Genomic DNA, 26483 nt, shown 5'->3' with positions numbered 1-26483 from the left:
TAAACACACTGACACAAGTCAAAAAGTGTGTGTGTGTGTGGGGGGGGTGGGGGGGGGGGGGGACAATTGTCAGAAAGATGCTACTTTCCTACATTTACCTCCCCTGGTGACAGAATGCATCTTGGAACCTTTTTGCTAACAATGCTCCCGTATGCAGCTAGGCGGCACTGTGTGCTTTGTGTTGACTTTGTACTACCGCTGAAGTGACAGAGTTGCATTTAAGCGCCACCCCAGACAAAGTTCTATCAATTTTTAGCATGTCTCTTTCTGCTCCGAGACACGGAGTGTGAAAAATTGGTAATACCAATGTACAGATTTGTAACTTGAAACAATTTTATATGCTAAAAAGAAACAACGGAATAGAACTGGGGTAGAAGGGCAGTGAGGAATCTTCAGTTATGAGTCTCCACCAGAAAGAGCATTATAAAAGGTAAGTAACTTGTTCTTCTGATTGAGACTTCTAATTGCAGTGTCCTCACTTAAGAATAGATAGTGTAACAGTACCTCCCCAAGTCGAGGGTCTTTGGAGCGGACTCAGGCCATAAAGTGTTGCAGGATCAAGTGTTGAAAAGTTCTTCCCACCAGACCCGGCTACCTGAGTAGTTGTGCTTTGTGAATGTATGCATCAACGTCAGCGACACAGCCAGGCAAATGTGACAGACAGGCACTCTGTGTGCCAATGTAGTGGTCGCAGCCTGGGCCCTGCTGGAATAGACTCTTAGACCTACCAGTGGCTGTTCCTTGGCCAATGAATAACAGATCTTAATGCAGAGGAATATCCAACTTGACAGGGCACTGCTGTGCAATGTCTTCCTTTCTTTGCCACGGAAAACCACACAAACAGCTGATTATCTACACAGTTCTCTTCAATAAGAATATTATAAAAGCTCAAAGCCCCTTTGGGGGTCCAGCCAGTGAAGTACATCTTTCTCTTTAAAGGGGTGAAGAGGGGCAAAAACAGACAGGGTATTAGATGGCCCAAAATGGAATGGAGTTCTAACTTTAGCCAAGTTCTCAACACCTGTTTGTCTGGAAAAAATGTGGTAGGTGTACAGAAAGTGCCTGAAATGTATTTGGGCGACAAGCTGAAACAATCTCAATGTGGTAGACAGTCTTCAAAATCAAGAGACACAAGAAAGCAACTATGCTTTGTCTAAAAGTGTGTACACATGAGTAATGGTAAGACCAAATAAAGGTCACACTTTAGTATGGCAAAAGGTTTAGGAGGAACCATGCCTTTTTATAAACCTCACAACAACAGTCAATGTAATCCAGGACGGTTGGTCCAGCAAACGTAATAAAGCCAAAAGGGCTCTTTAATCTTAAATAATCATTAATAGTGCCGACTGCAAAGTCTCAGTGGGTCGTAGACAAAACAAAGAAGAAAATCTGACAGCTTGAATTGTAAAGGATCATTCTTGGGGTTACCACACCAAGTCACAAACTTGTCCCACTGCCTAGCATGAATGGACTCAGAAGAAGGGTGTCATGCGGAAAGGATGATATCCACTACTTCCAGTGGCAGAATAAACACAGTCAACTGCTGCCGCTCTATCTCCACACATGGAGCACTAGATGAAGTAGATTCGTCAGAGGACAGTGCCCAGCTGCTGAGGCAGAAGGTACTTCTAAAGAGGGAGTCTGATCAGAGAACAGGTGCTCAAGTCCAGAAGCCCGGAGTACCACACTCTCATTACCAAATCTGGAGCCACAAGAATAATATGGGGGGGTCAGCCGTTACTGATATTTTTCGTATCTCGAGGCAGAAGCCTGAAAGAAGTACATGAGTTGCATGCAAGGTGCAATGCATCTCCTGGAAAGGGTTCTTGCAGAAAGTCCAAGGAGGAAAACTTTTGACACTGCCTGTTCAACAGCGGCATAAAGATCTAGTAAGACTTGTCCCCACTGATAGAAGATGCCTTGCTTCACCTTGGGATGCAGTCTCCATTTGTGATTTGCTCAACAACATCTGCTGAGCTGGTCCAGCTTTCATTCAAGGACCCGGTCAGGTGGTTTGTGATCAGCAAGATGTGCTGAAGTTCCAACCAACACCAGAAGCTCAGAGTCTCCTGGCAGAGGGCCCAGGACACCACTCCACCCTGTCTGCTGCAAATCTACATGGCAGTTGTGTTGTCTGAGAAAATATGTACCAGCTTCCCTTTGATTAACAATATGAGGGTTTTAAGGACAAGTGAATGCTTTGTAACTCTAGCAAGTTGATATGCAGTTGAACTTCCAATGGAAGCAGAATCATTCAATCTCCACAACCCACAGATGAGCTCCCAACCAGCAGTTACACATTCATCACCACCCTCAGCTCTAGCTGTGGAAGGAAGAGGAGCCTGCTGCTGGTCCAGTTAGGGCTGAGTAGCCATGCCTGAAAATTGCATTCAGTCGCATCCGAAATGTTAAATTGTACCCAATAGGTTTCCTAGGTAATGGTTTCACTGGAACTTTTGATTCAAGTGCAGAGCCAACATTCGCCATCTGGCATAGCCAACAAGAAGGATTCAAGAGGCTAAAAGACCAAGAAATCTTGCAGCTGCTCTCACCAAAATCCAGGACTGATGCTCAAATATTGGTATCGTAGTCAAAACTTCCTGGACTAGTAATAATGGACGGAAGGCCCTGAACTGTCCCATATCTAGGTCAGCTCCAATTAAAGTATGCCTCTGCGAAGGAGTCAGGTGAGACTTTGGCTCGATCCTGAACCACAATGTTAGTTGGTTCATCCCTTACCAGTAGGTGGCGTACAACAGACTGTGGCTAGCCCTCCTTCAAAAGCCATTTGCTGATGGGGGTGAAAACTTGAATTCAAGACCCACCCAAATGGCTAGCAACAACTGCCATCACTTTCGGTAACACTTGAGGGGCACTGGTAAACAGAAGGAGAGCGCTGTGGGTCTGCAGAAGTATATGAAAATATGTGTCCTGCAGACTCAAGGACATTATTCAGTCACTCAGGTTCAGGACAGACTCGATCTTAGGTAGCATTAACATTTCAAATTTGTCCTTACACAGGGAGACATTCAGAGGTTAAAGGACTAAAATGAGCAAAAGGAATCCATCCTTCTTCTGGAAAATATTTAGACTAACAATTCTCTTTTGTGTCCGAGTCCGGAACACTCTTGATAGCTCCTTCAGAAATTAAAAAATGCACCTCTTGCAACAGAATGGAAAGATCTTCCTTTAACATTCACAGTGATGTGCCGGAAAGATTTGGCTGAGCAGAAAGGAAGGGCAGAGTATAGGCAAGCTGAACAATTCAAAGGAATTGTCTCTCGAACATGATGGATCACCACCATGGGAGAAAGTGATGGTTCCTGCATCACAGAGGACGGCTGTGGAGAACTAATGGCAAGTTAAATCAGCTTGGTGGCTGCTGCCACATGAGAAGGGAACTGGGAGGAGTTGTGTTCTTGTTAGCATGCATATTGCCTGCCATTTCCATATATCCAGTCTCAAATGTATGGGTTGATTGGAGCAGTGTCTGAGGAGACTGAAGGTGTCTATACACCAGCCACCTAGTCTAAACTTCCAATTTCCTAAACTGGTGAGGAAACGTTTTAGCAGGGGGCAAAAGACACAGGTAAAGTGCTCTGGCTTTACTTTCTTTGAAATGCCCAAGGCAGAATTGTCTTACTCACCGAACAGGTGTGAACCACCAAAAGGCATACTGACGAGAAGGGCCAGTACTCTGAAAAAATTCTGAGGCATGCATTCTTGTGTAGAAGCACCACAGGGGTGGCATCCAGGCTTTCCAGACAACCAGTAGTATCGAGGCCAGCACAAATTAGGTATTTGACTGTATCTTGTCCATTCTTAATTTTCTGAATCAGAGAGGACCTAATGTCTTCAGATCCACAGACAAGGTATTACTGGCCATGTCCCAGACAGCTAGTGTATACCGGCCCAATAAGCAGACTGCTTTGACTGGGCTCAATGGTAGGCTAGCTGAGGAGAACATTTGTTTTCTAAATGCCTCAATTCCCTTGGACCAGGCTAGCTAAGGAGAAAGGGCAATGTTGCTTACCTTGTCAGCATCTATGTATAGTGTGTAGTGCTGTAGTTCACATTTTATGCCTTCTACTGCCATCTGGTGCTGGGTGCGGACTCAATACCTTGTTTTTTCAAAGACGTCTTTGTTGCTGACATGATTTTGAGACGAGCCCTCTGATTGAATGTGCATGTTCAACAGCTCCATCTTTTCCTGCCATTACGGCAAGTGAGGATGGAGCTAATTAAGATATAGAACGGATCAAGCATTATATGTTTAAGATTAAATCATATGCAAATGTCTGAATATACTATGTTTACACACTAAATCTAACACTAGTGAATACCTGCTGGGGAGGAGGGAGGGTGCATGTGAATCTGCAGCAGTATACTCTACAAATAGATTCTTAAAAAGGTAATTAACATATTCCATTCATAGCATGAGGTGGCTACAGATACACATACTATGCATAAACAGTAAAGCAGTTTTACCCTTGCAGTGGCTTCAGGCATCAGATGGTACAGATGCCTGGAATAAAGTCCATAACACTGATTGACCAACAAGAGGCTTGTTGTCCTGCTTGAACATCCACACAATACTGTTTAGTACATGTATGTGGATCAGTCCATTTAGCTACATTGCAAATGTCAGCTAAAGGGATGTTTGTTAGAGAGGACAAAGAAGCTCCTCTGTTCCTAGTACAACATTATTGTGGAACTGAAGGAAATGTATGTTTGGTTATCATGTAACATTCCTGTATGCATTTTACTGCCATTTGCACAATTCCTGCTTTGGACACTGGATTTCCCTTTTTGAGGGCTGGAGAAACCAACAAACAACCGTTGATATTTCCTGGAAGGTTTATCCCTATAAGTGTAAAACAATAACGCTCTTAACATCAAGTACGTGAAGTACTCTTTCTACAACTGTCTGTGTCTTTGGAAAAAACACAGGGAGGTCAAGTGTCTGATTTAAGTGAAAAGGGGAGATGACGTTTGAAAGAAGCTTTGAGTTCGCCCGTAGTCGTACCTTGTCTTGGAAAACTTGAAAGCAAGTTTCTTCTATTGTAAGGGCATGTAACTCACTAACCCTTCTTAGCTATGTGATTGACACTACGAAAGCAACCTTCCATAACAAGAACTGTACTAGGCAGGAATGTAATTGACTGAAAGGCGTGGTCTCTAGTATTGCAAGTACCACTTTTAAATTCCATGACAGGAATGGTGGTGCTTGTAGAGAAATTATTCCTTTAAGACTTTCCATTAAAGCCTTCATGACTGGGTATGCAGAAAAGGGACTGGTGCGTACGATTTTGCAGGTATGCTGCAAATGCAGCAAGTTGCAGACATATGAAGTGTAGGATTGCCCTGATCCCTGTAGGTACAGCAGATAACATACTATTTGTTGTACTATGGTAGTACTAGGGTCTATATGCTGAGCCATTCATTAATGGACAAACGTTTTCTATTTTGCTGCATACCAGGCTCTAGTTGTTGGACGTCTTGTCTCTCTGGGTACGTCCACTCACTCTGGAGCAAGCTGTAAGTATCCAAACTCTGACTTCAGGAGCCAAACTGCGCGGTTGAGTTGTCTGAGGTTGGGATTGAGAAGGTCTGGGGTACTGGGAAGCCTTTCGTGGAGTATCAGGGAAAGATCCACAAGTGTCATGTACCTGGTTGTCGTGCCCATATGGGAGCTACTAGGATCATCTTGAGAGATGTCTGAGTTTCCTGATAAGAAAAGTAATGAGAGTGGGAAAAGTGTAGGCAAATATCCCTCACCAATTCATCCATAGTGCACTGCCTATGGACTGTAGGTGGTAGTACCTAGAGGTGAAACTTTGGCATTTTTAATTTTCTGCAGTGGTGAACCGGTCTATGTCCAGCATCCCCCAGTGCTGGAAGTAGTGATGAAAAATGTAGGAATGGAGTCCCACTTGTGGACTTGTTACTGCGTCCTGCTCAGCACGTCTACCACAGAATTGTCCACTCCCAGAAGACAATCTGCCAGAAGGTGGATGTGATGGCGAGGAGACCAATGATGATTTCCAGCTCTAAGCAAGACAATTTTATTGAATAGGTGCCCCCCTGTATTTGTATTAAGTACATTGCAGTCATGTTGTCTGTTCTGAGAAAGACAACCTTCTGAGTTACACTGGTGACTAAGGCTTTTAGAACTAAATAAATTTGCTATCAGTTCTAGCACATTGATATACAGTGTTTGTTGGTGATCGTCTATGCGCCCTGGACTGTAATGCACTCCATATGCATGCTCCCCACCCTAAGAGTGATGCATTTGTGGTGAAATTAATTGGGATCCAGCTAATTTGTGGGATCCGGTCCAAAAAAGGTCTGCCCTTGAGGAGATTGTCTGTGCTCCACCACTGCCATGACCGATGGACGGTGGGCCGAATCAATACTAGACCTAGTATGCTGTACAATCGCTATACAGGAAGCCATCATGCCCAGGAGGCGCATCACTGCTCTGACTGGCAGGCAACAATGTGGCTGAAAAAGTTAGCTGCTGTGGAAAATGAGAACTCTCTGGGCAGTGGGATATGCTTTGGATGCAATACAATTGAGGATCGTTCCCAAATATGGCTTTAACTGGAGAGACTGTAAGTAAAACTTTGTTGCACTGATTGTGAGGACCAATTTGTTTAACAGGTTGATGGTAGTCTGTGTATCCTGCAGGCATTTCTGTCTCCCTGAAATCTTTACCGGCGACTCGTCCAGGTTTTGGAAGATATGAATGTTGAGTCTTCTCGAATGGGTTGCTACAACTGCCAGGATTCTGGTAAATGCAGAAAAGTGCCTCTTCTGACATGGTCAGCCCCCAAGTTTTGTCTGGTTTCTGGTGTAATTTCGACAGAAAGTGCACTGGGTCCCTGCTGAACAGGTCCCCGGTGCCAGATTGCTTTCCCTAAAACTACACAGTCGTTTTCTCCATTTGCAAACCTTTAGCTACCACTAAAAGTCCCCAGTAAATGGGACCCCTGGTACCTAGGTCATGGGGTACTAAGGAAGGCTCCTGAGGGCTACAGCACGAATTGTGCCACCCTCAGGTACCCCCTCACTAAGTGCACACTGTGCTGCCTTCGCAGACTTCATGTCTTGGTGCACAACTAAAATTTAAACATGACACAGCACACAACCTGTGTGCCCTGTCACCTTTGCACTGCATGCAATATATGTAAGTCACCCCTCTAGCTGCCCTTCTGGCCCTAAAGGCAGGGTGCATTATACTGCATGTGAAGGCATACCAGCATGAGCAGAAATGACCCTGCCTTGTCTTTGTCGATTTTCAGGCATAGTAAGTGAACAGTGAAACCATTTTAATTAAATGTGCTGGACACTGGTCATTACAAGTTCCCCAGCCTCATGATGGCTTTAATAACAATAGGGATGTTTGGTATCAAACATGTTGTCGTAATAAATCCTCAATGAACCCAGTGATGGATTTATTAAAACATGCACTCAGAGGGCACCTTAGAGGTGCACCCTGAAGAACCTACCAACTCCTAGCATAGGCACTGACTGGTCAAAACCAGTACAGCCACCTTAAGACAGAGATCTGGCCCCATGAGGTGAGAGCCAATGCTCCTGAGGGTTCAGAACAAAGGCCTGCTCTGGGCAGAGGTGTGGACAGCAGACCTGTTCCAAAGAAACCATCTCTTAAGAAGAAGTCTGCCTGAGGAACTGCAAAACCGCTACCTGGAACCATCTCTACACCTAACGTCCTTGGCCCGAGTCCAAGTGGCCCACCAGTCTAGTCAAGGTTCCGCAGCGCTTCTGACGAAGAGTCCACCATGGGCTGACCCACTCTGGGACTCCAAAGCAACACCTGCGACCTAAATCTGAGGACTCTCCCTGACCACGACATGCGCGGTAATCTGTTTCAGACACCAAAAGACACCCCTGCACCCAGAGCCCTGGGCCTTGATGAGCTAGACCGCCGGTGTCCATATAACACACATGGCATTTTAACTTACATGGGCAGCTGTGGGTTCACCTCTCCATGCCTCCTGGTCAGAGCCTGTTTCTGACCCGGCCGCTCCTGTGCTGCTGATGGTACAAGTTTGTTAGTGCCTTGTGGCCTCCCCAAGTGCTTACCTCAAACCCCGGAGACCAACCTCTGACACGGCTTCTACTTACCTGGAAGCAGTGCATCATCATTTCCCCTCCCCAGTCTCCAATGATTAACATTGAGCATAGACTCTGACTTTGACCTCTGCACCCAGTTGCTCTTGTGCCGCTGTGGGTGCACTCTTGCAACTTGAACCTTGCCCGGTGCTAGTCTAAAACCCTGAAGACTGGGACTGTAAGTCATGTTCTTACCTGTGAAACTGCATTCTTGTTTTCCTCCCATAGGTTAACATTGAAGACTCTGAAAATTGCATTGTGTCGATTTTTGAAACAACAAAGTATTTTTAATTTAAAAACTGCTTACCTTATAACAAAGTTCTTTGGATCAAAGCATACATAAATGCAATTGTTATTTTTCTAAATTGGTATCAGATTTATTCTTTGAGTGGGTGTGTCTCATTTGCTGCCTCTGTGAGTACAACAAATGCTTAACACAACTCCTTGATAAGCCTAACTGCTCACCCACACTACCACAACCCTATCTATTTCTGCCTCTGCACACCTTTGTGGATCCACTGGACTCCTCTGCACTGTGTACTTCACTTTAGTGCAATATACAGGGAACCAGCTTCCTACAGTACAGACTCTTGGAGATGTTATCACCCCAAAAGTCAACACCTTGAATTGGTAATTATGTCTACTTACCATAAACCTGAGGCAAAGGCGATGTGCTGAATGAAAGGGGATGTGCAAGTAGGCACTCTTCAAGTCAAGTGCCGTTATGAAGTTGTTTTCTTGAAGCAGAGGGATCACATCCTGTAGTGTTACCATATGGAATTGTTCTGACCACATGCAATAAAGCAGAGGATCAAGTATTCGTCTCAACATACTGTCCTTTCTTGGGTATCAAGATGTATAGGGAATACACTGCCAAGGTGTATTTTTGGAACTGGGTTTATGGTATCTTTTGACAGCACATCTTTTACCTCCTCCTTATGAAGGTGAAGGTGTTGAGGGTCCGTCTGGGTGATGGAATGTTTTGGGGGTGGGAAGTGAGTCCTAAGCAGTATCCATGCTGAACGATGGACAGCTCCCATTGATGGGATATTTCTGGCCATAGGAGGGGGAACTGCTGAAGACCTCCCCTGATTGAGTGTAGTGTAATGGGGGAATGTGTGGTGAGTCATTGTTTAGCGGTAGATGCCCCCTTTCCGGGAGTACCTTTAACTCCACTGCTTTGGCTACCCCGCATGTATCCTGTTGTCCATAGCACTTTGCTGGTTGTATGCCTGCTGTTGTTTTTGGTAAGACAGTGTTTCACTTGCGGTGGTTTTGGCTGTACCTCTGCCTGGAAACCTCCAAAAGGACTGCTGTATAGGTGGCGTGGACTGCAACACTCCATGGATTTTGCAATTTCAGTATCTTTTTTTATTTTATTTCTAATTGGTTATCACCTCTGGGCCAAAAAGGTGTCTCCGTCAAAAGGGATGTTTAAGAGGTGTTGCTAAACCTCAGGTTAAAATCCAGATATGCGCACCCAAGCCTATTTGCGTTGTATGATTGAGGAATTAATTCCTTGTGCAGGAATATCCGCACTGTCCAGGGTGCAGTTAGTAGTTGCATTGGAGATTTGCCTGCCATCCAAAACTAGTTCTTCAGCTCTTTGTTTATATTGATCCAGGAGATGTTGTAACAGCTCCTACCCGTCACCCCAGGTAGCCCGTTCTAACACGAGAACAGGCCCACTGAACTGTCTATGAGCCAATGATTGGCATGCCCTAATGGCAAGGTTTACCTGCCTCATCTATCTGTTTACTCTCCTTGCCTGGAGGAGGAGCACCACCTGTACTTTGGGAAGCTGTCCTTTTACTAGCTATTTTAACTAGTATGAAACCTTCCGTGGGGTGTCCCTTAATGTAGAGCGGATCATTGAGAGGTGGCCTGCATTTGTTTTAAATTCTAAGCGTTAATACCCTTGACTTTGCCATTTTTTTTAAACGAAAATATCTCAATATTGACACTATCATGGGTAAATAATAAATGGAGCACACAGTCTTGGAGAGCGTTTTGACAAAAAAATCACCTTATCTGTGGTGAGCATATGAACTTCGCGATAGTTAGCTGAACGCTGTAGAACACTATGGTAAGAAGTGGTGTCATCTGGTGGTGATGTTTGACTGTGGCTAGCACATCAATGTCAGGGTTTGGAGGAAGAACATCATATGGTTTAGAAAGATCTGGACTATCTTGGGGCACTCTTTGAAAGTCAGCATCATGAGTGCAATGTATAGAGCTCCCTATGTCTACGTCGCTTGAGCGTGCGGACACATGGATTGTGGTGAAGTGTCAAGGCGCATAGGGCTGGTTGCCTGGTGTTCTATACTCTTTTCTTTGGAGGAGACTTATCAGTGTCCTGCCTCGTCCTTATGTGCCTCCATTTTTTCCGATAAATGCTACACACCTCCGTTTGTCTTTCTGTCCATTAGCCCTTGGAGGTTTTCAAAGACATTGCCCTATGTATCAGGGGTGACTGTGGCACAGGGTATATGTGGCAGTCCTTATGGAGTTTCTATGTCTGACACTCCGATATAGTCAAAGCCATTGATGTCAGTAGTTTCAATGCTGATGGCATTCTGGGACGTGCTGAGGAAGGAGCAAGTTCGAGGAAGCCACCTCCGTGGATGTTACAAAGAAGGTCGCAGGATACAAAGTCCATAATCTGTGCAGAGTATTGTCATATCCATTCGATTCTGTTCCACATAAGTCTTATGGGCGCCGAAGTTGCATGAAGCTCTGGCTATCAAACTGAAACCGATGGTGGGGAAAAAATAAATCAATCAAACAATGAAGCCTTTGAGCATGCGCATTCACTCGAAGAGGAGTCGTCTCAACATCACATCAGCAACAAAGATTTCTTTGAGAAAAATAAGTTGTAGAGTCCAAACCCAACACCGGATAGCAGGAGTGTGCAAAGCATGTTTATCGGCTACCAACACATGCTACAAATATTTGCTTTTTAAACCTCATAATCTTCTTCGACTCCCTTTCTGGATTCGATTGGACATAGATCGTATATTTCACTTTGCTTCTTGAGGCCTAAACAAACAGAGTCTATGCAGTAACATGCTAAGTGAGACAATCAGGGTCACCAAGCTCCATTCTCTGATGTCTGGCCACCTGCCTAGTCACAGGTGAGCAAGAACAGGGCTTTGACCAGATGCCCATTAAGGTAACAGTGCAGTCCTTCTTGAAAGTGAGCAAGGGGCTCAGATGTGGCAGACCCAGGCTGTAAGATTTCCATAAGGACATTAGTTTTAGGCTCATTGGAGGGCAGTTGTAGGTCCTAGACCACAGGTGGTCATTAGATCACTATTGCAAATGATTCACTTTTTTGTTAATGATCCAAATGGCAAACTCAACCCTCTATTGGGGGGAGAAGTATAAAGCCCACTGGCCTCTTCTACGTTCATGTAAAAACTGTCATTTGCTTAATGAGGGAATAGATCATTTTCATCTTCACCGTCGGGTGGCGGTAAGCGTTAGTCAGAATCAGAGCCCAAAAGAGAATGGAGCCTCTGATGCACGTCCACCCAGAAAGAGGCACTGGATCAGCTTCTAGCTCTCTAGCGCCCATTTGCGCTTCAGTCATCTCGTAGTGCTATATTGATCGAGACCACTTTGAAGTTGGCTTGGGGTCTAACATCGCAATCAGCACTAGATCCTCTTCCAACGATGCTGGTGTTGATACCGACATCAACAATGGAGGGATCTGCCTAGGTATTGGAGCCAGGGTGGGAGTTTGTACTGTAGTCAGTAGGGGACCAGTAATAGGTCTGAGAAGTTCGGATGGCTCTGAGGACAGACTGCCACAGCTGGAGACTCACACAGATCGTTAGGGCCTGAAGGCATGCAAGAGGAAGCCTGAAGAATGCCAAAAATCTGCAGCATAGCCACTGTAAAGGTGTCAATTTGATGTGGTGTAACCAGTGGTGCACTAGGATCAATTGTGGGACCAGCTCCACAACCGAAAATCTGGAGGGAGACAGACTGACATTGTGACGCCCTTGTTCCTCTTTCAGTTTTTGGATAGAGGGTGGCAGAATGGGGTTGAGATCTGCTTTGTTTTATTGTGCTTGTATTTGGGCTTTCATTTTGACTTACCAGAGGACCACCAAGAAGTTGACTTCTCGCAACAGCAAATCTGCACCCTCGATTCAGAGCAGAACCTACATACGGAGCAGGACCTACAGGAGACCTATGACTACTTTGTGTGTTTGGCTTCATACAGTTTCACTCTAGGTCCCAGACTTAATTTGGGTGCATGAGAAAATACTTTTAGCACAACTCTGAGCCATGTTTCAAGTCAAAGCATCAGAGACACATCTTGTGTGGGTCTGTCTCTGACATCTGTTTCCTATAATTGCAGAGAGATGTGATACATGTAGCCTTAGGAGGGTCACAATGGATTATGTTGGTGTTTACAGTAATTATTAGAAAGCAGACAAAACTGGGAGCAGTGCTCAATATCCTAATCTGGAAGTGAGTAAATCGAGAAAGAAAGGAACTTACGTAAGCATGCAGAAGTGGTGGTCATATGCAGCCCCACTTGGTCATTTCAGGGGCAGTACAGGGTCAACGAAGAGCTGCACAGGAGAGTGTTGCTACAGAAATATTTTGGTTTCCAGGTTCAGTTTGGCATTGGGGAAGTATTCTAAGGCAAAGACTGCAGTTGAAAGTATCCATCAGAAATGAATATCTACTTTTCGAGGTTTAGGAGAGCATGATGTGAAACATGGGTACCCTACTGATCTTAAAAAACAGATTCAATATGACAAGTCACAAAATGCTAAGAAAATGCAGTAGTAAGATGTCCGATTAGGTGTAAAAGGAATGTATCAATATGACCAAGCATTTATTGGACAGAACACTAAGTGCAAAGTTGTCGTTGGTACAACTTCAGCATAAGTGTGGAAAACTATTAGGACAAGAAGTCACTATTAGGCGCAAAGTTAACACTGGAGCATCTTCAAGACATTTGGAAGCACTTTTCGGATCACAATGTCTCTACTGAAAAGCATGGATAAAAAAAGTCCATACACTGAAATGGGAAGCACTCTTCAGGCAGGTGAACAAATTTAACAAATAGTCAAAATCAAGCAGTGAGGTAGCAACAGTCCTGTAGCTTAATGGAAAATGTGAATAATGGTTTTCTTGCATAGTGGATAAAGGGTCCTGGCCAGAATGAACAATTGTTGATTGGGCTAATCGAAGAGCTCTTCTCTGTATAGGGTTTAAGTACTGAGGATATAGACTCCGTGGCGAAGGTGCTGACCTTGAAACTTGGGGACCTGTGTGTTTGAATCTTAGCCTCCGTTCTTTACTGAAAATCTTGTAATTCTTTGGATACCATCTAATCTTCATAAGCTTAAAAATTCAAGCATGAGAAGTACAATTTTAATATGTTAAATTTACCTGTGCAATCAAACAAGTAAATCTTCAGTTGATGTACACAGTATCTTACTGTCTCTAGGCAACTCACTATAATGTATAAAGCTCTTTTGTCACCAGCTAGTTTTTGCACAACATAAAAACATGAGTACATACATATGATATCTACATAGCAATACACAAAACTCAAATAAACTGCTGATAAAAATCATTTTATCGAAGCGCAACTGCAGATGTCCACTTCCAACAGGTATAAAATAAACTACGTATCCACAAAAGAGGTCAAGTGGAGGAATGTTTGCAGAAAAAAAACTTTTTATCTGGTCACTGCAATGTTCCCCAAGTCATCAATAGACAAAACTATATACTAAAGGAGTTAAGGCACACAAGATGTTATGAAATCCACTTCATCTTTTATATGTAATACACATTTTAAATCATTCTGCAGAAAGTACAATTAAATATGGGATGGTTGTTTTGTGCAATTACTGTAATGAGTACATAATTACTACATACCTGAAATAAAACGTTCCCTCTCTTTTCCATTTAATGGCTTTTTAGCAGTTGCTGCTTCATCTTCAATAGTGGCCACATAATCCAGAAGTCGCGACACAAGCATAACAACCCAGCTAATCATAGGAATGTCCAATACACCTTGAGAAATAAAAAAAAGAGCCAACAAGTGTTAACATGGGATAAATCTTGGATCAAAACAATTTACTTACCTCCAAGTTAGGCTTTTTCTTGTGGATACTTTAAATGCTAATTTCCCACTTTGTCATTCTCTCCAGGCACAAGAGTGGATTCGGAAAACTGTCTACAACACCACCTGCACAGTGTAAGAAGGTGTCACTGGCCTCTGTCTCACCTTCAGATTTGATGACATGGAGCAAAATATAGGTGTAATCGCTGCACTGTTAGGACAATTACTCAAAGACATATTCTGCGCCCTGAGAAGGGAAGCATAACTGAAAAATTGAGACATGGATAGTGTGTGAAATCAAACTTGGTACCTTCTTCCTTCTGATGAATTCTACTCCATAGAACAGGGAAGTGGGCAGGCAGGGAGGAATCTACAGTTAGTGTATCCTCCAGAAACTAGAGTAACTTGTTACTCAGACGCATATCTCTAAAATTCTCACCTTGTGAAACAATATCGGACAACGTGCCTCCAAGCAGGTGGCTCAGAGGAAAGGAGCTTATTACAGGAAGTGATGCAAGCCAAATGACCTTTACACTGACAGAATCCAAATAGTACTTCCTGGTGAATGCATGGATAGATTCTCTTGCAACAGCATGAAAGAGATTCAGAACAGGAATCCCTGAGCGAGGGCCATTGCATAAGCCTTTCCTTTGTTAAATGATGGCTCACGTGAGAGAGATACCACTTTCAGAAGAAAGGAAGTAGGTGTCCGAAGCAACAAAGGTCAAGACCATTTAATTTACAAAGAGTGGAATGACGAGGCCTAAAATTTGCTGACACAACTGAATTTAGTGATCCAGATGAAGATCATGGTATTCACAGATTAACAACTCAATTTAACACCATAGCAAGGTTTTAAAGGAGCACACGTAACCGTACACATCAAGAACATTAGAACAAAATTAAAGTCCCACTGGGGCATAACTGGGGAAAACATGCAACAGCCCTGTTATGAAATACATCAGAATGGGCGATTTGAGCAAACAATGCTAATCAGGTGAAAAAAAAAAAAGGATAGGAGGGCTGATAGGTAACAACTGACAATGACCACAGTAAATCTTTGCTGGGCTAAAACAAACAGGACATCAGAGTGCCTAGCCAGTAAAGAATGAACCTGCTTCTCCTTGCAACAAGTGACAAATTTAGCCCAAGGGGAAATAAATGGACCAAGACGGAAGGCGAGCAGCCAAAATGAAAATTTCACTTACCCAGTGTACATCTGTTCGTGGCATTAGTCGCTGCAGATTCACATGTTTCGCACAGTCCGCTGCCTGGTGTTGGGCTCGGAGTATTACAAGTTGTTTTTCTTCGAAGAAGTCTTTTTTGGTCACGGGACCGAAGGACTCCTCCCTCTTCGGCTCCATTGCGCATGGGCGTCGACTCCATCTTAGATTGTTTTCCCCGCAGAGGGTGAGGATGGAGTTGTTTGCTATAAATAGTGCCCATGCAATGGAGTGAATACGTATGTACATAAAAAGTTTATAATAATTATTTACAAATGTACAAATGTTTAAGATTTAAGATCTACTTCTAAACGGCTACAGGCTTCCCGGGGAGGCGGGAGGGCACATGTGAATCTGCAGCGACTAATGCCACGAACAGATGTACACTGGGTAAGTGACATTTTCAGTTCGATGGCATATGTTGCTGCAGATACACATGTTTCGCATAGACTATAAAGCAGTTACCTCCCCTAAAAGCGGTGGTTTAGCCTGTAGGAGTTGAAGTAGTTTGGAATAATGTTCTTAGTACAGCTTGGCCCACTGTAGCTTGTTGTGCATTTAGTACGTCTACACAGTAGTGTTTAGTAAATGTATGAGGCGTAGACCAGGTTGCAGCCTTACATATCTCGCTCATAGGAATGTTTCCTAGAAAGGCCATTGTAGCACCTTTCTTTCTGGTTGAGTGTGCCTTTGGTGTAATAGGCAATTCTCTTTTGGCTTTAAGATAGCATGTTTGAATACATCTGACTATCCATCTAGCAATGCCTTGTTTAGAGATTGGATTTCCTATGTGTGGTTTTTGAAAAGCTATGAACAGTTGTTTTGTTTTCCTGATTAGCTTTGTTCTGTCAATGTAGTACATTAGTGCTCTTTTGATGTCTAATGTATGTAGTGCCCTTTCAGCCACGGAATCTGGTTGTGGGAAGAACACTGGCAATTCTACTGTTTGATTTAAATGGAATGGTGAGATTACTTTTGGTAGAAATTTTTGATTTGTTCTTAGAAATATTTTATTTTTGTGTATTTGAATAAATGGTTCTTGTATGGTAAATGCCTGTATTTCACTTACTCTTCTGAGGGATGTGATTGCAATGAGAAATGCGACTTTCCAGGTTAGATATTGCATTTCACAGGAATGCATGGGTTCGAAAGGTGGACCCATGAGTCTTGTTAAGACGATGTTAAGGTTCCATGAAGGAACTGGTGGTGTTCTTGGTGGTATAATTCTTTTTAGCCCTTCCATGAATGCTTTAATAACTGGTATTCTAAATAGAGACGATGAATGAGTAGTTTGTAGGTAAGCAGATATTGCTGCGAGGTGTATTTTTATAGATGAAAAAGCGAGATTCGCTTTTTGCAAATGTAGTAAGTATCCCACTATGTCCTTTGTAGAGGCATGCAATGGTTGGATTTGATTGGTATGGCAGTAGCAAACAAATCTTTTCCACTTAGATGCATAGCAGTGTCTAGTGGAAGCTTTTCTAGCTTGTTTTATGACCTTCATGCATTCTTGTGTGAGGTCTAAGTGTCCGAATTCTAGGATTTCAGGAGCCAAATTGCCAGATTCAATGATGCTGGGTTTGGATGCCTGATCTGTTGTTTGTGTTGTGTTAACAGATCTGGTCTGTTGGGTAGTTTGACATGCGGTACTAGTGAAAGGTCTAGTAGAGTTGTATACCAAGGTTGTCTTGCCCATGTGGGTGCTATCAGTATGAGTTTGAGTTGGTTTTGACTCAACTTGTTTACTAGATATGGAAGGAGAGGGAGAGGGGGAAAAGCGTATGCAAATATCCCTGACCAACTCATCCATAGAGCATTGCCTTGTGATTCGCGGTGTGGGTACCTGGATGCGAAGTTTTGGCATTTTGCGTTTTCTTTTGTTGTGAACAGATCTATCTGGGGTGTTCCCCAAATTTGAAAGTACTTGTTCAGAACTTGGGGGTGAATTTCCCATTCGTGGACTTGTTGGTGGTCTCGCGAAAGGTTGTCTGCTAGTTGGTTTTGGATCCCTGGAATAAATTGTGCTATTAGGCGAATGTTGTTGTGAATCGCCCACTGCCATATTTTTTGTGTTAGGAGGCACAGTTGTGTTGAGTGTGTTCCTCCTTGTTTGTTTAAATAATACATTGTTGTCATGTTGTCTGTTTTGACAAGAATGTATTTGTGTGTTATTATGGGTTGAAAGGCTTTTAACGCTAGAAATACTGCTAACAGTTCTAGGTAATTGATATGAAATTTTGTTTGGTGTACATCCCATTGTCCTTGAATGCTGTGGTGATTGAGGTGTGCTCCCCACCCTGTCATGGAAGCATCTGTTGTTATAACGTATTGAGGCACTGGGTCCTGAAATGTCCGCCCTTTGTTTAAATTGTTGCTGTTCCACCATAGAAGCGAGAGGTATGTTTGGCGGTCTACCAACACCAGATCTTGAAGTTGACCCTGTGCCTGTGACCATTGTGATGCTAGGCACTGTGGTAAGGGTCGCAAGTGTAGTCTTGCGTTTGGGACAATGGCTATGCATGATGACATCATGCCTAGAAGTTTTAGCACAAATTTTGCTTGTATCTTTTGGTTTGGAAACATAGCACTTATTACCTTGTGGAATGCTTGCACTCTTTGTGGACTTGGAGTGGCAATTCCCTTTGATGTGTTGATGGCTGCTCCTAGATACTGTTGTGTCTGACACGGTTCGAGGTGTGATTTTGTATAGTTGATGGAGAAACCCAGTTTGTGAAGGGTTTGTATGACATATGTGGTGTCGTTTGTGCACTTTTTTACTGTGTTGGTCTTGATTAGCCAATCGTCCAGGTAAGGAAAGACATGTATCTGTTGTCTCCTGATATGTGCTGCTACTACTGCTAGACATTTTGTGAACACTCTTGGTGCAGTTGTTATTCCGAATGGCAACACTTTGAATTGGTAATGTATTCCTTTGAATACGAACCTTAGGTACTTTCTGTGAGAAGGGTGTATCGGTATATGAAAGTACGCATCTTTTAGGTCTAATGTGGTCATGTAATCTTGCTGTTTGAGCAGTGGAATGATGTCTTGTAGTGTGACCATGTGAAAGTGGTCCGATATGATGTAGGTATTTAGTGTCCTGAGATCTAATATTGGTCTCAATGTTTTGTCTTTTTTTGGAATTAGAAAGTACAGGGAGTAAACTCCTGTGTTTTTTTGTTGTACTGGTACTAACTCTATTGCATCCTTTTGCAGTAGTGCTTGAACTTCTAGTCCTAAAAGTTCTAAATGTTGTGGTGACATTTTGCGTGTTTTTGGAGGGATGTTTGGTGGGAATTTGTGGAATTCTATGCAATAGCCATGTTGGATTATTGCTAATACCCAATTGTCTGTTGTAATCTGCTGCCAAGATTGGTAGAATTGGCTTAGTCTTCCCCCCACTGGTGTTGAGTGAAGGGGTTGTGTGACTTGAAAGTCACTGTTTAGGTGGAGGTGTTTTTGGAGTCTGGAATCTTCCCCTACTCCTTGGGAATTGACCCCCTCTATATCCCCTGAAACCTCCCCTTTGGAATGAACCCTGATATGGTGTGGTTCTTGTTTGTTGGCTGGTGGTGTCTGTGGGTTGGCCACGAAACCCCCCTCTAAATGGAGTTTTCCTAAAAGAGCCTCTGCTCTGCGGGGAGTAGAGTGCGCCCATGGCTTTGGCCGTGTCTGTGTCCTTTTTAAGTTTTTCAATGGCTGTGTCCACTTCAGGGCCAAAAAGTTGTTTCTCGTTGAAGGGCATATTAAGGACAGCCTGCTGGATTTCAGGTTTGAAGCCTGAAGTGCGGAGCCAAGCGTGTCTCCTTATGGTGACAGCAGTGTTGACTGTTCTCGCTGCAGTATCGGCTGCGTCCAGTGAAGAGCGGATTTGATTGTTTGAGATCGTTTGTCCCTCTTCAACTATTTGCTGCGCCCTTTTTTGGTATTCCTGGGGAAGATGGTCTACGAGAAGTTGCATCTCATCCCAGTGTGCGCGGTCATATCTGGCCAGCAGCGCTTGAGAATTTGCGATGCGCCACTGGTTGGCTGCCTGTGATGCTACTCTTTTTCCTGCCGCATCAAATTTTCTGCTTTCTTTGTCCGGAGGTGGGGCGTCGCAAGATGTATGGGAATTTGCTCTCTTGCGAGCTGCCCCTACTACTACGGAGTCAGGTGGTAACTGCGAAGTAATAAACACTGGGTCTGTGGGTGGTGGTTTGTATTTCTTATCCACCCTTGGGATGATGGCTCTTGATTTTACGGGCTCTTCAAAAATTTGTTTTGCGTGCCGTAACATCCCTGGTAGCATTGGGAGACATTGATATTGGCTATGTGTAGCCGAGAGGGTGTTAAATAAAAAATCATCCTCTATAGGATCGGAATGCAGTTGGACATTGTGGAATTCTGCAGCCCTAGCCACCAGTTGCGAGTATGAGGTACTGTCCTCTGGCGGTGACGGCTTTGTGGGGTATGAATCGGGATCATTGTCCGGCACTGGGGTGTCATATAGGTCCCAAGCGTCTTGATCCTGATTATCTTGACTTATGGTAGTTTGCGCTGGTGAGTGCATTTGTGGCGGTGTTTGTGCCGGCGATGCCTGTTGTGGTGGAGAGGGCGGAGGCGTGACTTTTTTAACCACTTTGGCTTGTGGTTGTGTGTCATCCTTGAGAAGTCCGATCCTTCTTTTCCTCATTATTGGGGGAAGGGTTGATATCTTCCCTGTGTCCTGCTGGATGTACAGTCTCTTTTGTGTGTAGTCTGATTCTACACTTTGGAGCTCTTGTCCAAATCTGTGCATCTGGCCACTTATTCCTTGTTCCTCTGTGTAGGATGAAGGTGTGGAACTTTTCGGCGCCGAGAGAGAATCTTTTTTCGGCTTCGGCACCGACAGAATTTTTGTGCCTTTCGGCAGTGTGTCTCGGTGCCGATGTTTTTCGGTGCCGGCATCTTGTTTTTGCCTCTCGGAGCCGCTATCTCGGCTCCGAGGTTGCTCCATGGCGGTCCCTCGACCGGAGTCGGGTGTCTTCGCTATGGGCGTGCCCTTTTTCGGCGCCTTCGACGGGTCGCCGGTTTTATGGGTCGAGCCATGGCCTGTTGGCAGTGGCGTCCCCTGGGCTTTTGTCTTCTCGATGGTTTTAATTTTCGACGTCTTACTCACTGTTTGTTGCTGTTGTTCGACGTCGGAGTCTCCGGATTCTGATTCCGGAACCGAGAATGTTTCCTCTTCGTCGTCGAAACGTTGTTTTGTTGGCGTGGACGCCATTTGTAGACGCCTGGCTCTTCGGTCCCGGAGTGTTTTTCTGGACCGGAAGGCTCGACAGGCCTCACAGGTATCCTCCTTGTGCTCGGGGGACAAGCACAAGTTACAGACCAAGTGCTGATCTGTATAAGGATACTTACTGTGACATTTTGGGCAGAAACTAAACGGGGTCCGTTCCATCGGCTTCGATGTCGCACGCGGTCGGGCCGACCAGGCCCCGATGGGGGAATCGAAGCTACCCCAAAGTCTTCCGATGATCGGTGTCGATGTACCTAACTATCCCGATACCGAACGGAACAATACCGACGCTTTCTTCCGAGATTCTGACTAACTTTCCGAACCGAAACACGGAGCGAAAAGGAATACGTCCGAACCCGACAGCGGAAAAAAACAATCTAAGATGGAGTCGACGCCCATGCGCAATGGAGCCGAAGAGGGAGGAGTCCTTCGGTCCCGTGACCAAAAAAGACTTCTTCGAAGAAAAACAACTTGTAATACTCCGAGCCCAACACCAGGCAGCGGACTGTGCGAAACATGTGTATCTGCAGCAACATATGCCATCGAACTTATATTTACTTCAGGAGCTCTGAGAACCAGACATTCCTAGATCAGCCTGAGGCTATCAGAATGAGCCGGGGATACTCATCCTAATCTTCTTCAGGGCTCGTGATATTAAATACAGGGAAGGGGAAGTGTAAAGGAGGCCTGAGCATCAACAAAAATAGAATGCATCTCTTAAAGACCCTCAAGAAGGAAGCTTCAGTGTGCAAAAGACAGGGCACTGAGCGTTTATGGTGGAAGCAAGCAAACCTACCCTGGAGAGGTGAAAGGAATATCACCTTTGGGAGAAGATATCCTTTACCACTCGTGGATGATGATGCCATTCATGATCAGCAAGAGGATGCTGGCCCAGTATGCCCAACCTGAAGTTGTGGGAACCGACCAGGTGACTAGGAAATCCTGTGAAGTTCCAGCCACCGAAATAGCCACAGAGCCTTCAGAGGGCACGGAACAGTACTCCTCCCTACCCACTGAAGTATTACATGGTTGTATTGTCTGTCAGGACTTGATTTGGACTGGCGTATCTCAGCTAGAAGGCAGAAAAACCTTGAGAGCAAGCAGAACAGCATGCAAATCTAAAGAACAAGTTACTTACCTTTGGCAAAGATTTATCTAGTAGAGACATATTCTAGTTGCAGATTCCTTACCTTAAAACTTCCCCCAGGCATCAGACTGGATCTGTAGATTTTTCTTAGAGTGGTACCCTTGAGTGCTGTTACATGGTGTTGGTCGACACCCAGGCGCGCTGACGTCAGTTTCTTTTCACTACTTCCAAGCCAGCAGCACAAGGCCATGATGAACACTGAAATTGGAGCGCCAGAGCTAAGGGTCTGAAAGGGGAATCCCTGTCCCTAGAAATCAGTTTGTAAGCGTGGAGGATGGGTGGGTCGGTAAGGAATCTGCAACTAGGATATGTCTCTACCAGATAAATCGTTATCTAAAGTAAGTAACTTGCCCATCTGATAGAGACTTCTAGTTGCAGATTCCTTACCTTGGAATTGATCCCCAAGCAATACCATCCTCGGAGGTGGGCTGCGAACCAAGATCATACTAAAAAGTCCTGCAGGACCGAACGACCAAAGTAGTTGTCTCTGTGGACCTGAATGTCCAGGCAGTAGTGTCCTGTGAATGTGTACAAGGATGCCCACGTTGATGCCTGGCAGATGTGCAGGATAGGAACTCTGTGTGCTAACACAGCGGTAGCAGCAGTTGCTTTGGAATAGTGAGCACGCAAGCCCTTAGGGGGTTGCTTCTTTGCCAAAGAGTAGCACATTTTGATGCAGAGCACCACCCATCGCAACATGGTACACTTCTGCACCACCTTCCCTTTCCCCCACATATCCGAAAAAAAAGTTGATAGTCCGCCCGGAAATCTTTAGTACAATTGAGGTATAACACCAATGCTCTTTTTGGATCCAGAAGGTGGAGTCTCTCCTCTTCATGAGAGGGATGTGGGGAAGGATGGGCCTACGTAAAAAGGTGCAACAACCTTAGGTAGGAAGGAGGCCCTTGTACAAATCACCACTTTGTCAGGGCAGACAGACAAAAATGGTGGCTTGGAAGAAAGAGCTTGAAGCTCACTCACTCTTCGAGCAGAGGTGATGGCAATAAAAAAAGCAGTTTTGATTGTAAGGAGCCGCAAGGGACAATTGTACAATGGTTCAAAAGGAGCAGACATAAGGTAAGTTAGGACCAAGTTCAAACCCCACTGGGACGGAGGAGAAAACAAATGGGTGAGTCCCTTCAGGAACCTTCCAACAATGTGACACTTGAATAATGAAAGCTGGTCTGGCAATCTACCAAAGGATGAGATGGCTGATAAGTAACGTTTAAGGGTGTACAAAGCAGAGCAGTGCTGGGCCAAAGAAAGAAAATGAGAACCTCACAGAGAGGTGCAGAAAGGGGTCAACAGACTTGTTGGTACACCATGCCACAAATTTATGCTAACAACAGGTGTATACTGTTTTGGTGGAAGGACGCCTGGCTGCCAAGATAACATCACAGACTTTGGTTGTGCTGTCAACTGCTGCCGCTCAATCTCGATGGAAGGAGACGAAGACTGGACTGGATTGGGTCGAGAATCGTCCCCTGCTGCTGCGACAGGACCTCAGCCACCCTACTGACCACCATGGAAGACGCTCTTTCCACGGTAGGAGAAGAAAGCATGGCAGCATCTGGATAAGTATCCAGACCACTAGCCTCGCTCAATTCCTGTGCCCAGTCCAAGTCAGTGTTGTCTAGCTGCTATTCTAAAGGGTCCAGAGTCCCCCCCATCCTTCCTTATAGCTGTGCCCATAATAAAAAAAAAAATGGTAAGAATCCTACCTGAAGTGAGGAGGTCCCCGTCAAAGTCGCAAGCGGCGTCAATCAACAATGTTCCAGCTCTGGGTCGTCAGGGCTGGACTGGGTCGACGCTGATTGTGGGCCCAACCGATTTCGGGAGTGTTGATGTCTTAGCTGGCGCCAGTTAGGGTTGCACTGGCACGACCAGCGTCGGAACGAATCCAGGAATGGATCAGAGGAGCCCTCGGAGGCAGGGTTTGGAGCCACCAGAGCGGAACCGGAAGTTCCCCCAATCCGAGACCCCAGACCCCAAAGGCGCCACAGGGGGTTCGCCTGCCCAAAGATGAGGCGCATGGACACACAAAATTCTTTTAACTGGGTGGGGGTGCGTGGCGGACCCAGAAGTAGGCTTCACGGACAGAGGCGTCAACGCTCTTCCCATGTCGCATCTGCCGAGCAACTGGAAGTCGAAGAACGTTTACCTTTCTTTGAGTTCTTCTTGTGACCCGAATGTCCTGAAGATTTGGAATGGGGCGAGGGGGAGTGGTGATGACTCCGCAAGCGGTCTCAAGACCTTACTCTCAAGCAAGATCGGGAAAGCCACGCAGTTGAGCACTGGGCCACCATGAGCTTTAGGGACCGATCCCTCAAAGCCTTTGGAGTCATGGCCTGGCATTTGGAGCACGACTTTGGGTCCTTGACGCACTCCCAGCACTATAAACACACATGTTGCGGATCTGTCACCGACATCATGCGATCACAGGTGTCGCAAGGTTTGAAGCCAGTCTTTAAGACATCCCTTGATGCACCAAACAAGTCAAAAAGACAACAGAAAGATCGAATTAAGTCAAAACATTACCAGGGTAGCTCCTTGTATGGATCTGCGCATGGCGCAGAAAGAAAAGAACTGACGTCAGAGCAACTTGGCGGCACCTATGTACGACATCATCACAGCGACCACAATGCCAATGACGGATGCAAGATAGACTGATGCCACCTAACGGCATGGAAGGGGACTGCTCGAAGAAAAATCTCCAGATCCAGTCTGACACCTGGGGGTAATTCTAAGGTAAGGAATCTGCAACTGAAGTCTCTATCAGACACACTGATATGATAGTACTGTTTCATCAGTAGGAAGAGACCCCCCTGATGTCAAAGGTGGCTCCACCAGCCCAGAGCTGCATCCATCATGACTATGTGCTGACTGACCAAAGGATGACCAGGTGGGCTTTCATCATCTGCCATCAATGATCCTCTGCCACTTTACCTGAAACAAATACTGTCCAAAAGAAACTCCCAATGGTGGGTCCTTTGAAGGTATGGTTCTACCGTACAACCAATGTGTCAATAGGCATCAGGTACTATTAGAGTGCACAAGATCAGGAGCCCAAGAAGTCTCAGAACCATTACTTTCAGAATGAGTGCTTGCTTGAGAAACACCAAGATAGTAATCGGAATGTGCCGGACTTGTTGCTGGAGTGGAAGGGCCTTTGAATCCAATGTTTCAAGAACAGCTCTACAAAGGAAATCCTCTTAACGAGCTGAACAAGGGATTTTGTCTTGGCGATGGAAAACCCCCAGGGTGGGTAACAAAACAATTTCCTGCAGTTGGTCAAAGACTAGCAGAGCGTGAGCTCACCTTCAGAAATAGTTGTTGAGGTACGGGAAAACATGTATACCTGACATTTGTAAGATGAGTTGCAGACATGAGGGATGGCAGGACTAGCACATGGCTGTACATGCCTTGCAAAGCCAAGGATACAATTTAGTCTTCAGGGTCCGAGGCAAACAGAACTTGAGTCAGCAGCATAATTTTCAACTTCATTCTGAGAAAGGTGTTCAACAGGCTAAGGTTTGGGATTGGTCTCAGCCTCCGGCCTCCTGAACTATCTTTCTTGGGGACAAATAAGTATTGTGAAAAACCCTCTCTGGAGATGATAATGGCATGATCACAGACATTTGGGCAACAGTAAGACAGATATTGGGAGGAGTAGCTGAGAAAGAGGGAGCATAAAAAACTGAACAAACTACAAGACCCATCAGTCTGAAGTAATAACACCACCTGGAAAGACAATATTGAACTCTGCAACCATCAAGACTCAGACAACCCTTGAAGATCAGAAGGTGTACAGGGAACTAAATCTGTTTGGGGGATGGTTCAGCAAGGGAAGGGAGGACTGTAAGAAGGTGGCCTGGTGTTGGGTGAGCACCTAGGGAGTTATCACTTTATACCAGGTCCGGGTATGCCCTTTCCGTGAAGTGTAGGCACTGTCTAGGAAGCCAAGGTTCTCTAGGTGTAGCTGTGGATGAGCAGCGAAGATGTATCTAGGAAACATGCAAAGCTTATGCAATACTACTACAGTCACACAACACGTACACACATGGAAGAACCACACTGTGTCACAAAAAGAAAGGTATTTTATTATTGTAATGCAAATACTAACATACTGTACAGGCAATACTCCACTAGAAGATGAGTAAACACACTATTATGTACACATTAGAAGTTGGGGATTAGCATAGAAAGCAATAGCCAATAGTAGACATAAAAGCAATAATAGCAATGATGAAGGCCTTAGGGGGAGACCAAACAATATACTAAGTAAGTGAAATGTGAAAGGCAGTCCCCCATCCAAGGAAGTGGAATCCATAGAAGGGCCCGAAGGAACTAGGAACCCCAAAAGGTAAGTACCAGGGTGCCCCCCAGTGACCAGGAGAGAAGAGGTAAATATCTTTTATTTCCCCAAACGCAATAGGAGAGCTTTGGAAAAGGACTGTGCGAGACCCAGACAATACTGGAAGAAACCAAAGGTGGATCCTGACAGTAGAGGACCTGCAAAGAAGGGGACCAAGTCCAGTTTGAGTTGGAGTGTCCGGATCTGCCAGGAGCCACTACCCACCCACTCTGTAGATGCAGGTCCAGGTCAATGGTGGACAAAGA

The 26483-nt window shown here is 44.9% G+C and overlaps 1 protein-coding gene across 4 annotated transcripts in view; it reads right to left on the bottom strand.

Moving 5' to 3' along the window:
- Positions 1 to 26483, bottom strand: part of BIRC6 (baculoviral IAP repeat containing 6) — a 1722273-nt gene that overhangs the window by 946704 nt on the left and 749086 nt on the right. For all 4 annotated transcript variants that reach the window (XM_069234691.1, XM_069234693.1, XM_069234692.1 and 1 more), the window contains one exon: positions 14047 to 14184. In XM_069234691.1, coding sequence (XP_069090792.1) covers positions 14047 to 14184 — 138 coding nt within the window. The remainder of the gene's footprint in view (positions 1 to 14046; positions 14185 to 26483) is intronic.

This window comes from Pleurodeles waltl, chromosome 5, assembly GCF_031143425.1.
Source record: "Pleurodeles waltl isolate 20211129_DDA chromosome 5, aPleWal1.hap1.20221129, whole genome shotgun sequence".
Classification (NCBI taxonomy): Eukaryota; Metazoa; Chordata; class Amphibia; order Caudata; family Salamandridae; genus Pleurodeles; species Pleurodeles waltl.
This window is presented reverse-complemented; position numbering and strand designations above follow the sequence as displayed.